The sequence below is a fragment of the Sturnira hondurensis genome, unplaced genomic scaffold (assembly GCF_014824575.4).
Source record: "Sturnira hondurensis isolate 20B ecotype Veracruz unplaced genomic scaffold, ASM1482457v3 Scaffold0022908, whole genome shotgun sequence".
NCBI classification, from domain to species: domain Eukaryota; kingdom Metazoa; phylum Chordata; class Mammalia; order Chiroptera; family Phyllostomidae; genus Sturnira; species Sturnira hondurensis.
This window is the reverse complement of record NW_028095539.1, coordinates 8,609,885-8,622,574: the sequence shown is the minus strand read 5'-3', so window position 1 is coordinate 8,622,574 and position 12,690 is coordinate 8,609,885. Positions and strand designations below refer to the sequence as shown.

The 12,690-nt window shown below is 65.3% G+C and overlaps 1 protein-coding gene across 2 annotated transcripts in view; it reads left to right on the top strand.

The window, feature by feature from the left end:
• Nucleotides 1–12,690, top strand: part of COL5A1 (collagen type V alpha 1 chain) — a 110,717-nt gene that overhangs the window by 81,028 nt on the left and 16,999 nt on the right. For both annotated transcript variants that reach the window (XM_037036454.1, XM_037036453.1), the window contains exons 38-52: nt 950–1,003; nt 1,585–1,692; nt 2,991–3,080; nt 3,172–3,225; nt 4,286–4,393; nt 6,559–6,666; nt 7,514–7,567; nt 8,507–8,560; nt 8,667–8,774; nt 9,585–9,638; nt 9,729–9,836; nt 10,810–10,863; nt 11,647–11,754; nt 12,181–12,234; nt 12,445–12,498. In XM_037036454.1, the coding sequence (XP_036892349.1) occupies nt 950–1,003; nt 1,585–1,692; nt 2,991–3,080; nt 3,172–3,225; nt 4,286–4,393; nt 6,559–6,666; nt 7,514–7,567; nt 8,507–8,560; nt 8,667–8,774; nt 9,585–9,638; nt 9,729–9,836; nt 10,810–10,863; nt 11,647–11,754; nt 12,181–12,234; nt 12,445–12,498 (1,170 nt within the window). The remainder of the gene's footprint in view (nt 1–949; nt 1,004–1,584; nt 1,693–2,990; nt 3,081–3,171; nt 3,226–4,285; nt 4,394–6,558; nt 6,667–7,513; nt 7,568–8,506; nt 8,561–8,666; nt 8,775–9,584; nt 9,639–9,728; nt 9,837–10,809; nt 10,864–11,646; nt 11,755–12,180; nt 12,235–12,444; nt 12,499–12,690) is intronic.

Below are 12,690 nucleotides of genomic sequence, written 5' to 3'. Positions count from 1 at the left end.
CGCCGGCCACCCCACAGACGGAGGACAGCCCTCTTCAAAGCCAGCCTGGACGGACCTCTTCTCCTCGGAGTCCAGCCCCGCTGTCCAGAAAGGCCCTCCAGGGTGCTGGCTCTGTCCACCCTCTAGAACGGAAGCAGTCCGGCTTGTCCCTTCTGAGCCCAGAGCCCTACCCTCAGCAGCCGCAGGTGGTCCCACGCCACGGCCCACTCAGAGGGGCCTTTCTCCCCTTCCCCCAGGCTCCTGCCTCCGCGCAGGCACCTCCCAGAGGCATTGAGCCTCCCCATCCCCCCTCCCAGTTTCCGTCCCAGTAAATGCAGAGGACACTGCTCCAGAAATGGCCCTTCTCACCCCTGCATGCAGCCCGGGGGGCCCAGCGCGGAGAGCCCCCCAGAAGTGGCTCTCCGAGCCGCCTGGAGTGGCCAGGGCCTGCACGCTGGGCCTCGTCTCCCGCCGCCCGCGCCCACCCTCGGGTCTGGCGAGGTCCGTAGAGCAGCCGCCTCCCTCTGAAGACTCCAACTGGCGCCTGGGTGTCCCTGCGGCGGCACGAGGCCCTTTCTCCGCCGAGGCGGGTGGGTGGGCACAGCCGGCGCCAGAAGTGGCGTGGCAGTTACGTGGGCCCTGTGCACAGAGCAGTGAGGAAACCATGGAGTCGCGCGGACAGCGCAGCCCCCGCCCGGGGTCCTGACCCAGGCACGTGCTCAGGCGCCTGCTGTGAAACCGCCAGCCCCACCAGTGGCGCTGGCCACAGGCAGGGCAGTCTCCTCTGAGTCACCTCTCTGCATGAAAGCGCGGCCGTGGGATGTGGCCGGTGGGGCCGACGAGCTGGCCAGTTCCCTCTGGGGCTGGACGCAGATGTGGTGGAACGAGGGAAACCGCCCCCCCCCCATGAAGTCTGGGACGCCGGGGGGATGCTACAGCGGCAGCTCAGCGTGCCCCCCTCTCTTCACAGGGTTTCCAAGGCAAGACCGGCCCCCCAGGCCCGCCCGGCGTGGTGGGCCCTCAGGTGAGATGCAGCTTCGCCGCGTCTCTTGGGTGCACACACGGGGGGGGGCCTGGGGGGCGCAGCTCAGGTGTCCCCAGGTGCCCCCAGGTGCGGGTGCAGGTCGTGGAGACAGAAGCCTTTGCAGTGCCCGTCCACGTTAGCCCTGTGGGTGGGGGGCAGGGCCAGGACAGGTCTGCCCACGCCTTTGCTGTTGGCGGCCCCTCAGTGCCCACGCGCCTGCAGCTCTCACTGCCCTAGGATCCTTCAGGGGTGGCTTGCAGCCGGGACTGGCCGCTTAGACCAAGGGGCGGGGCCCGTCACCCTGTTTCCTGGAGCTCACAGCTCACCTCCCTGGCCGCCCTCGTTTCCCTGTGACACCCGGGAAATGCTGGACCACGGCATGGTACCGCCTCCTCCCGTCGGTCGGCTCTGAGCTCTTCTTCCTGGACCAGAATGGGAAGACTGGCAAAGCCACGTGAGGGTGTGGGCCTGCCATGGGCCCCCGGCCTCCTCTACCACGGCTGTCCCCCAGGTTCGGGAACAGAAGGTGACTGCCCCATCCGTCCCCTGCAACGTGGGGCTGACGCCGCTTTCCCCTGCAGGGCCCCACGGGAGAAACTGGTCCGATGGGCGAGCGTGGCCACCCCGGGCCCCCGGGGCCCCCAGGTGAACAGGGGCTCCCGGGCCTTACTGGGAAAGAAGGGACAAAGGTGAGTCACTCGGACCGTCCACGCCAGGCCAGACGTTCCCTAGGGGAACGGCAAGGCCTGGGAAGGGGCCTTTTGTCTGTTTCCTGCTGCTCTTTGCTGGTGGACGTGCAGTTTCTCAGGCAGGCGCTCCTTACGCCAGCCTGCTGCCCGGGCCATGAACTTGGCTCTACTTCTGCCTCATTTGAAAGAGGCCTCGAGCGGACCCACTGCAGGGGTGGGCGTGAAGGGTCTGGGGGTCAAACCCTCCTTGGCCTTCTGCCCCAGGGCCATGTCCTGTCCCCAGCTGTCCCACCTGCTCCCAGAAATGCATGAAATGCTCCGACACCTCATGCATCTGTGTTGACTAGAAAGTGACCTTTTAAAAATCTGCCCACCATTACAGGCAAAAAATAAACAGTAAAAACGGAGGAGGGATGCGTTTCTGTTCTGCCTCCTGGCACCAGCTCGGGTCCCACCGCCTCCGACCCCCAGGGGGCTGCTTCTCCAGCCTGGGTCCTGTGGGTGGTCCCGATTCCTGTGCCTCAGGATGGAAATGAGCCCCCTCCCTCGCAGTCTCTCGGTGAGAGACACAGGCGCACACACTCTCCGGCCTCTTATTGGGCCACACGCAGGGGAGTGAACTGAACAGGGAAAGAGGTGGGGCCAATAAAGACGGTGGAAATGTTAACGCATACACGTGTGTGTGTTTATATGTATACATGAATGCACACATGCTTGAACAATAGACGTGTGTGTGTAGCGTGTTACAGACACAGGTAGAGGTGCGGGTCCCAGGCACGAGGAGGCCCCTCCAATTCGGAAAGGGGCCCCGGGCCACTTTGGGCCCCAGAGGAAACACTAGAAGGGACCCCGACTTTTATGCACCTTCACGAAGGCACAGGCTCGGGTGGTACACCCACAGAAACGTGGTCTGGGGCCTGCATCGGGAGTCCCCAGTGACTTGTGGGTTCGGGGCAGGGCTTCCGGCCCTGTGGCTGCGGGTTCCCCTTCCGGGGACCCCAAACCCCTGGGAAGGCAGATGCGGGTGGAGCAGCCGCCTGGCCCTCCACCCCACTCCGCCCACGTGGTCCCGAAGGACTGGGGGAGGCACAGGCGGAGTCCCCAGGACCCCACACAGCAGCCTGACAGCCGGCCTCCCAGGCCTGCGTGTGGGGGGCGTTCAGGGCACAGCACTGCCCACCACGAGTGAAGTCAGAGGTCAGACTCCCGTCAAGCCGAGCACCCAGGAAGCCCCATGCGGGCCCCATAGTCCTGGTCCCGGGCACTGTTCAGAAACCAGCCTGTGGCTCTGATTTCAGGGGGACCCAGGCCCCGTCGGCCTCCCTGGGAAAGACGGCCCACCGGGACTGCGCGGCTTCCCTGGGGACCGAGGGCTCCCTGGCCCAGTGGTGAGTAAGGGGCCAGGCGGGGGTGGGGTGGACACTGCCCGCCCGGGGCCTCTCCTCGTGGTGCCCTGACCACACTCTTATTGCTTTGCAGGGAGCGGTCGGACTGAAAGGCAGCGAGGGGCCCCCCGGCCCGCCGGGCCCCGCGGTGAGTGGCGCTGTTCTCCGGCTCAGAACGTGCTGGGCTGGGGGTGGGGGTCCCACTGTGGGTCCTCGGAAGGCCGTGGTGGAGGGGTGGGCTTGGGCTTGGAGGGGTATGGACAGTGGGTCCTGAGCCGGCAGTGGGGTGAGGAGGGGCCTGGGAGCAGGCTGTGAGAGGGGCAGTGCGGGGCGGGGCTGAGGGCCCCGCTGTGGCTTCGAGGGGCACGGAGCGGCTGACCCACTTTGTGAGGCTGGGCTGGGGGTGGCCAGGGAGTGGACGTGACCCCCGTTGCCTCTAAGGGCGGGCTCAGAGGTGGGCTCTCCCCATGCCCAGGGCTACCAGGGGCGGGGTGCGTAGGTGGGCCTGCCCAGGTGGGAGGTCAGAGTCTGCCTGCCTGCTGCCTGTGGAACTAAACGGTCCCTCTGACATTACGGCTCCGTACCCTTTGCTGTGGTCTCCCGGGCCGGGGCCATCAGGGGGGACACGCCTGCCCTCAGCAGGTGCGCCCCGGGCCCCATCATCGGCTGATGCTTTAGCCCCGCTCAGCTGCACAGACGAGGGGCTTCAGGGGCACCCCTGGCGCCCAGCTGGGACTGAGGGGGGCCCCACGAAATAGTACCCACCTTCCCCTACGGAGTCAAGGGACATTTCAGAGAGGTGATGACCAGGAAGGCAGGTGGGAATGAAAAGGTCCCCTCTCTTTTCGATAAAGGCTGAGTGCAGGATGACACCCTAGAACTAGGCCCAGTGCCCCCCGTCAGCAGTGCTCCCGGGGCCGCACCCCCATAAAACATGGAGGAGCAAGGTGGAAAGGATGCCAGCGGGCAGGCAAACCCCACGTGGGGGGCGGGGGGTGGCCCCAGGAAGAATGCGCTCCAGGGCTGTCTTAGGGAGGAGCGCTCTCCGTCACCTGGGGGTCAGAAACGCAGACCCTCTGATGCTGATGGGCAGGGGGCCTGAGGGGCCGCCATGGGCTCCAGGCTGAGAGGGCAGGGGCCGTGGCCCATGGGAACCCTGTCCCTGCTGCTTTGACATGAACCTCTCTCTCTCTCTCGCCCCTCTCCAGGGGTCTCCAGGGGAGCGAGGTCCAGCCGGCGCTGCGGGGCCCATTGGAATTCCAGGGAGACCCGGGCCCCAGGGACCTCCGGGGCCCGCTGGGGAGAAAGGAGCGCCTGTGAGTACCTCAGGGGATGGGGGCTCCCCGACCCCCACCCCGGGTGTTTCCCTGAGGCTTTGTAGGAGGTGGGAGGGGTAAAGTTTGAGGAAGCGCCCCAGGAATGAGTGTGTGTTCCCAGGGTCCCCCAGGTGGGCCAGGGGCTCTCCTTGAGTGTCTGGAGCTGGGGAGCATTCTGGGCGAGGGTCTGCCTATCACCTCTGCCGAGTGCGCCCTGGCACGTGCAGACACGGGGAGGGGCTGGGGACATGTGTCTAGACATGGCCTCAGCCTCCATCTGGTCCAGGCTCCAGTGCCACTCCTGCTGGGCCACAGCCGGCTGCTGCATGCACCACCCCTCCCTGCTGTCCCTGTGCGACAAAGCTGGACCTTTGGGACAGGGACTTCCTTGTTGGACCGGGGGCAGGTGTGGAGGAAAGAAGGGGCGGGAGACGTGTGACGGGAAGACGAGAAGCTTCTTTCTGGGCCGCTCATACCCCCGTCTCCGCCAACCCCAACACTGTGGAGGCTTTGCGAGACCTCAAGGGGTGCTCTGGAGTCTTGGTTCCCATGGGGGGACCTCCTGGGCCGCCCGCTGCCAGCCCCTCCTTCCCCGACCCCATTTCCCTGCGCCAGTGACTTGCGCTCACCTCCACGTTCGACTCTGCCACACGATTTTGCAGATGCCATTTGCCCCACGTTCAGTCAGCTGCAGGGACAAATTCCAGCTCAGACGTCCCTTCCGAATTCAGAATGTCAGGGTTACCGAGTTCTGGGGCAACAGGCAGAGGTCAGCGTAGCTGGTCTGCAACGGAGTGAGGGCGTGCGTGGGGATCGGTTTGGGTTAGGAAAGTGGGGTTTCCTTGCACGGTTTGCTCTCAGAGGCTCATGGGTGGAGAGGGGGCCCAGTTGCCTCTCCCGGTGAGAACTGCCCGCTGAAACCACGTGGGGACCCCTGGGCCATCGGGGATCTGCTCCTGAGGGGTTGGCAGTTGGAGGCCCCTGATCATTTCTGGTGAGGCCCCAGGGGCCCCTGGTCCGGCCGACTCTGTCGGAAGCCCGGCGCCTGGCGGGCCTTTGGCACCCACGGAGCTCACACAGTGCGGTTGGAAATGGTTTGGCTCACTGTCTGAAGAGAGTGAGTATTTGAGCCGGAAGCCCTTGAGAAGGACAGTGTGCACAGAAAGCTCATCATTCCCCAGAGCAGCTGCAGAGAGGGGAAGGGTCGGGGAAAGGTCAGGTGTCTCCCAGGGTGGAGGGCCTGGCATTGCGGGCTCCGTGAGGGTGGGAGCCAGTTGGTGGGAGCGGAGTGTGCAGAGCGGGACGTGCGGGGGGCGGGGGCAGGGCCCCCAGGGGGGGGCAGTGCCGTGCCATAAAGGCCAGATGGCGTTGAGTCCTGACCCTGCGTGAGGGGCTCCTGTCCCATTCCGTGCGCCCGCTGGAGGGGAGGGGTGGCTGGCCCAGGTGGGAGCATTGCAGCCACGGAGTGTGACCTGCTGAGTGGCAGGAGGGGGAGACACGCCGTGAGGGGCTTGTCAAGGAGCCGCCTCCAGGAGGGCGAGTCAGGGCTGCGAGGGAAGGAAGGCAGGGTGCGCGGCGGGCCTGTGTGGGACGCGTGGGTGTGCACGTGAGAATGCATGTGCACGCATGAGTGGGTGAGCGTGGCTGAATGTGCACACGGGTGTGTGTGGATGTGTGTGCACGAGGGCGTGTGCATGAGCCTGCATGTGCATGAGTGCACACACAACTGTGCAGTGTATGTGTGAGAAACTGCATGCATGTGTGTGTGATGTACGTGGGCCAGCATATGCATGTGCGAGGTGTGTGTTTGCGGTGTTTGGCAGGGCAGTTTCTGCAGAGGGTGGTGATGGTGAGGAGGCTGGGACTCCGCCCTCCTGGTCTCCAGGCTTGGGGGCCCCCGAACACGGCTCAGGGATCTGCTTGCCAGGGGTGAATCCGGGCCCTTCTGCCTGGGCCTTGGCTTCCCCTCTGTAAATGCAGCGCTTCCGTGGGTGGGCATAGGTGGGACGCATTGATGGAGGGAAATGAGGGGTGGGGTGGTCTCAGAGGGTCTGGCTCGTGTCCTCAGGACAGTGGACACAGCCACTCCCTGGAAACTGCCGGCCGCCTGCCAAGGGCCCCTCTCTGGGGGGTGCTCTGTGTCTGACCACAGGTCTCCTCTGTAGGGCGAGAAAGGGCCACAAGGCCCAGCTGGCCGAGATGGTCTCCAAGGCCCCGTGGGGCTCCCCGGTCCGGCCGGCCCTGTGGGCCCCCCTGGAGAAGATGGAGACAAGGTAAGGAGAGCCAGGCGGCCACTTTGAACAAGGGGCGTGGGCGTGGGCTGCCCCGGGAGCCCCTGCACAGGCTGATTGGGGAACACGTCCGGCATAAGCGGTGACACATGGGCCTCTGCTGCTTGCGAGACGCTGTAACAAATCTGTAACAAATGCTGCAGTGGCCGATGGTGAGCCCCGGAGAGCTCGGGAACTGCTTCTCTCTTGTGTGGGGTTTGTGCTGGGGGAGGCAGAGCCAGGGAGAAGCTACTGCTTCCCCGAATCCGCCCGCACCCTGAACCCGCCTCAGTGAGTTTGGCTCATCATCTGCTTTTAAGCGTCTCCACGGCCATCTCCCTGGGGACCCCGCACAGGCCCTGTGGCCGCTGCTCTCTAGGGCTTCGCTTGGTGAAGACACTGGACCCAGCTCTGCGGTTAACCTTACGATGAGGGCAAGCCGCGTGCTCGCTGGCCTCGCCGGTGGCGTTTCCGACACTGTCGCTTTGGAGCAGACAGCGCCAGGCCTCTGAGGTGGAAGCCAGCCCTGCGCCAAAGGGGCTGTGGGAGGCTGCGGTCGCTCCTCTGGACGCGCAGTAATCGCCGTGTTTGGTACTGTCGGCCAGCCGGACAGGCCAGGCAAATAGCTTCACTGTGACTTCCACTCGAGTTCTGTGACGTGTCTGGTGGAGGCACCGCCCCCTTTAGCTGTCGCATTAAAAAGGCGATGGACCTGATGGAAGTGTTTCCTCCTGGGGAATCTGCAGAGCTCCCTGGAGAGGCCGGCCCACTTACTCGAAAAACGAATTTCGGGGAGCAGGCGGTCCAGGTGGTGTGGTGGGGGCTGACAGTCTCCCACCTCTTCCCGCAGGGAGAGATCGGGGAGCCGGGGCAGAAGGGCAGCAAAGGGGACAAAGGAGAACAGGTAAGGACCATGCGGGGCTGCCGGTGGTGGGGCGGCCGCGGCACAGGGCCACGTGCGAGGCACGACAGGCAGTCTGCCGACCTCCGTCACCATGGCTGGCGGAGCGACGCTTGCAGCGGAGAGCGGATAGGATAGCTGACATCTTCCATTCCTGTCATGACCCTGTGTGTGCATGTGCACAGATGTGACACGCTGTGTGCACGAGAGCACACAGCTGTGTGTGCACATCCATCTGGGCGTGGACCCCTCGTGGACCCAGGGACAGGGAGCGATGGTGGGTTCTGGGAAGTGGAGGAAACCGAGCGCTTTAGTGCATGAGCTGGGGCTCCGCCCAGAGGTGGCAGCGTGACCCGACGCCTCCCCTCACCCCGTTTTCTCATCTGTTAAATGCTGGTGTGTTTTCGCACAAACCCTGTCCCTCGGCCACCAGCTCCTTCTGGGGTTGCAGAGCAGGTCCTGCCTGCTACGGTCTCGGCCTCCCACCGGGTGCCGCCGTCCCCGGGCAGCAGGCGGTCCTACCCGTGCTGGGGCCTCCGCCTGCACTAGGTGGCTCCCGAGGACAGCCGTGCTCTGCCTGCTTGCCCCCTGCCCCCCGCGCTCCCTGTGCTGGCAGTGAGGGTGTTTGGGGACACGCCCAGGGACAGGGAGTCACAGTGTCAGGCCCCGGCTCGGCCGCAGGTGAGCTGCATGCTCCTGGTCTGTGTTGGTAGCACAGGGCCCAGGTCGTGGGTGTGTGGTGGGAGCTGTGCTGAGGCCCAGCGGCCTCCGGCAGGACTTCCGTGGGTGGACTTCTGAACACCACCAGCTCCAGAGCTGCAGGACGGCCACCTGTGGGGACTGAGCCGATGACCCAGGATGCCGGCCCCCTGTACTGCCCAGCCCCTCTCCCTGGGCCTCCGCTGGGATTCAGTGAGCAACTGTGCCTGCCTCTCCCCGCAGGGTCCGCCTGGGCCAACAGGTCCTCAAGGCCCCATTGGACAGCCAGGCCCCTCCGTGAGTATCTTTGGCTGGGGACACGCATACAGCTCCCCCACCCACCCCCGAAGCTGGTGGGCACTGGGGACTGTTCCTCACCCCCAGTGCCATGATCTCCCTGCAGGGAGCTGACGGAGAGCCAGGACCCCGGGGCCAGCAGGGCCTTTTTGGACAGAAAGGTGACGAGGGTCCCAGAGGTTTTCCTGGGCCCCCTGGACCCGTGGGGCTGCAGGTAAGTGCAGAGTCTGTGCGGCGGCTGGTGTCCGCTTCAGGTGGTCCCCACATCCTTGCCATGCCCCTCATCTGTCCGAGAGTGAGGACATTCGGGCCGGGCTGCAGGCCCCCAGCTCCCCACACATTGGCAGCGCCGCCAATTCCCAGTCCCAGGTGCACCCACGCTGGCTTCTCACCTGTGGCGTTTGTTTCCATGGTCACAGGAGAAACATGGGAAACTACTGGTAAATTGTAGGAAAGAAGACAAAAACGGCTTCTGCACGAACCGCCTAGAAACGGCGGCTGTGCGCACTTGGGCACATTCCGTGTCCCTCCTTGCCAGTGCGTGAAGTCACGTGCCCGTGTGTGCCCGCACACGTATGCCCACACATGGCTGTTGGGTTTTTGCAGATTCTCATCCTGTCCTGTGGGTGGGGGGTTCAGACTCTGCTTTTCCCACCTCCCTGCCCGTTGTGCGTTGTGTCGAATGTCACGGAATGTTCTTTGCCCGCAGCACTTTGTGTTTCTCTTTGGAGGTGTGATTTTTGGTCAGTGCACAGCCCTGCAGCGTGTGGTGGCCGCGGTGGGCCCTCGGGCCGTGGTCCTGTGGGGCGCTGCAGAGGCATCTTTGCCCTCCGTCTTCCCACATCTTCTCCGGCCAATTCTGAGACCCGGGGTCCCAGGGTGCCGTCCTAGTTAGCGGTGGGCTTAGAGGCACCTTTAAGAGCCTCCTGACGGCTACGGCGGGTGGTGCCAGGAGCCCCAGGGACAGCCTTGCGTGCTGGGCGGGGCCGTGCTGCCCTGCTCACCCCACCCCTCCTGTCCTCAGGGCCTGCCAGGACCCCCGGGAGAGAAGGGCGAGACCGGGGACGTGGGTCAGATGGTAAGTGCACCGGGGCCTGGCCATGGCGGCCGATGTCTGTTTCCATGAAGATCTGTATTTCTCTGTGTTCAACGGTGCCCCTTCTCCTAGGGCCCGCCAGGTCCCCCTGGCCCCCGCGGACCCTCTGGAGCGCCAGGTGCAGACGGGCCACAAGGTCCCCCCGGTGGAATAGGCAATCCTGGCGCAGTGGGAGAGAAGGTGACTTGCACCCCATAACCATCATCATGTCTGATGCGTGTGTGTGTGTGCGTGTATGCATGAGAGAGAGAGAGAAGAACCCAGGGCTGGGGTGCTGTGCGTCCAGGTGGTCCGCGGAGACATGCAGGTGCGCTGCCTGGCTGTCCCTGGTGTGGTTTGACGGTTAGAAGGTCCGGGCAGTGGGCCCAGGGCTGTGACCTCCTGCTTGCGGCAGCTTCTCGAACGATGACCCACAGCAGAGGCCACGGCTGCAGGGTTCGCCCGAGAGGGGCCCTGTGCGTCCCGTGGAGTCCGTGGCCCAGGTCCACATTGCTGGCCCTGGGGCTGATGAGCGCGCCTGCTCGTGTGTGCACGCCTGTGTATGCACACCTCTGCACATGTGCGGACAACAGGCGTAACAGCACCCACGTCCAGCTCCCTGCACTCAGGAGGTCTCGAGGCTCCTAAAGCACTCACCCTCATTCCTGGGGCCAAAAGAAAAAATGGTGCTTCCATCCATTTGCGTTCCCTGGACACCATTTCCAGAACTTTCTTTCAGACAGCCATTCCAATGACAAAAGTGCTCCATTTCCTATGACTGCAAACCAGCCACCGGGCTGCCTCTGCTCACACCGTCTTTCTCTCAGTGCCCCTGCTCCCTGCATAGGGCCCAACCCTGGGACACCTGCCACCCCCCACCTCGCCCGGCTGCCCCCACCTCTGCCCAGCTGTGCCCCCACGGGCAGTGTCCCCTGCCCCATGGCCCAGCCTCTCCTCGCTCTTCTGCAAAGCTCACTCGGGGGCCACCAGGTGCCCCCATGCACGGCCTTGCCCCTGACTGTGACCACCGGGTTCTGCGCGGGCCTCCCCTCCCCTCCGGGGGCCCTCACACAACAGCGATCGTGGTCTCAGCCCCGGCCTCTCCCTGGGGCCAGACATCTGGGAGGCTGTGACTCGCTCTTGTCCTTCCCTGACCACTGTGCTTCCTCCTCAGGGTGAGCCCGGCGAGGCTGGTGAGCCAGGTCTTCCCGGGGAAGGCGGCCCCCTGGTGAGTACGGGGCTCGGGGACCGGACTGCCAGGCAAGGGCTGGTGGGGGGCCCATCCAAGAACGGGAGCCACGCATGCTCTGGTGGCTGCTGCATGGGGCGCTACAGAGGGAGCACGTGTGTGCGTGCACATGTGTGCTTGTGTGTGCCCCTGGTGTGTGCATGTTTTATGTGTGAGTGTGTATGTGTGTTTGCATGTGCATGTGTGCACACAAAAATGTTAGTGGTGGACAGCTGCGGCCACAGCTACAGGTGGCTCTGCCGTCTGTGGGGTCCAGGCCCTTCTGCAGACCCCATCATGTGGGGTGGCTGTCCCCTCACCAGCCCAGACCTAGGTCATCCCGACCCCTGCGGGTCACACAGAGTCCTCCAGGCCTGCCTGTGCAGGTTCTGGGAGGTGGATGGTGGATGAAGGTCTCCTGGTGGTCAGGCGACTCCCCCCACCTGTGAACCCCAGGGCGGGCATCCCTACAGAGTCCACAGTGCCCACTGCCCCGTCCCAGGGCCCGTCCGTCCCATCTAGAGGCAGTCTAGGTCTCAGAGGGCCCTGGGAAGCCAGGGGGTCTCCCAGCTGCCCAGCGGCGCCCGTGGAGCCGGTCTGTCATGGGGAGCCCAGGCAGCTGCTGAGATCCACCCTCCCAGCACCTGCCCGCCTCTGGGCCCCGATGACCCGGGAGAGGGCTGCAGTCCTTCCTGCGATGCCACCCAGGGGCACCTGTCGGGGCAGCCCCCCAGGAAGCTGCGCGGTCAGCCCTGGGAACACGGGCACTGATCTTCCCCACAGGGACCCAAAGGAGAAAGGGGAGAGAAGGGTGAGGCGGGCCCTTCTGGTGCTGCCGGACCCCCCGGACCCAAAGGCCCCCCTGGAGACGATGGTCCCAAGGGCAGTCCTGTGAGTAGCCCCTCTCGGCACCTGGCCCTGGGTGGGGGCCCGCACTTAGTCTGCCCTCACTCCCCGGAGGGCACAGAGCTTCCCAACCACCCTGCGCCCCGGGGAGGCGCCCAGCTGCGCAGCGGGGACAGGTGGCCCACGGGGTGGGCTCTGTTCCCACCCCCTTCCTGCAGCTGTCACGGCCCCGAGCCCCAGAACGGGAGGTGCGGCCTCCGGAGCTCAAGAGGCCAGGTCCCGCCTGCCCGCTTCCGGGTGCGCCGCCTGGCTCAGTGGGGCGCTGTCCCGGCAGGGGCTCCCGGGCTGCTGAGGGTCCCGTGGGCTCAGCGCTCTCAGAACCTGTGGGGAGCGGTTGTCGGGAAGGCGGCCTTGGCACAGCGGCAGCTGGGCCAGGTGCTGAGGGCTGGACGGCTTCTCTCTTGGTTTTAGGGCCCCGTCGGTTTTCCCGGAGATCCCGGCCCCCCTGGAGAGCCCGGCCCCGCGGTAGGTGCTGACCTGCCTTCGCCAGCCCCGTTGCTTTCTCCTCTGGGGTGCGGCGCTCTCCCACACGGCACCAGGTTCCGGCAGTCAGCTGGAAAAATGCGCCCCACTCTGGAGCGTGCCGTGTCCCCAACACACTGGGCGGGGCTGGGGGTTAGCGCACGGACTGGGTGCCGTCCAGGAGACTGAAGGGACTTGTATTTGTCCCCACAGGGCCAGGATGGTCCCCCTGGTGACAAAGGGGACGACGGCGAGCCCGGGCAGACGGTGAGTCGGGCCTGGACTCGGGTCAGGGCAGGGTGGTGGTGCGCTCTGGGGGGCTGCCCCGCTTTGCTCATGTCTGAGGAGACCCCAGACCTCATCCTTGGTGACATCAGTCCTGGACTGAGACGGGGCCCGGGCTCCCTCTGAGGGTCTGTCAAAGGCAGGGGCCCTGTTCCCAGCGGGAAAATCGAGTGT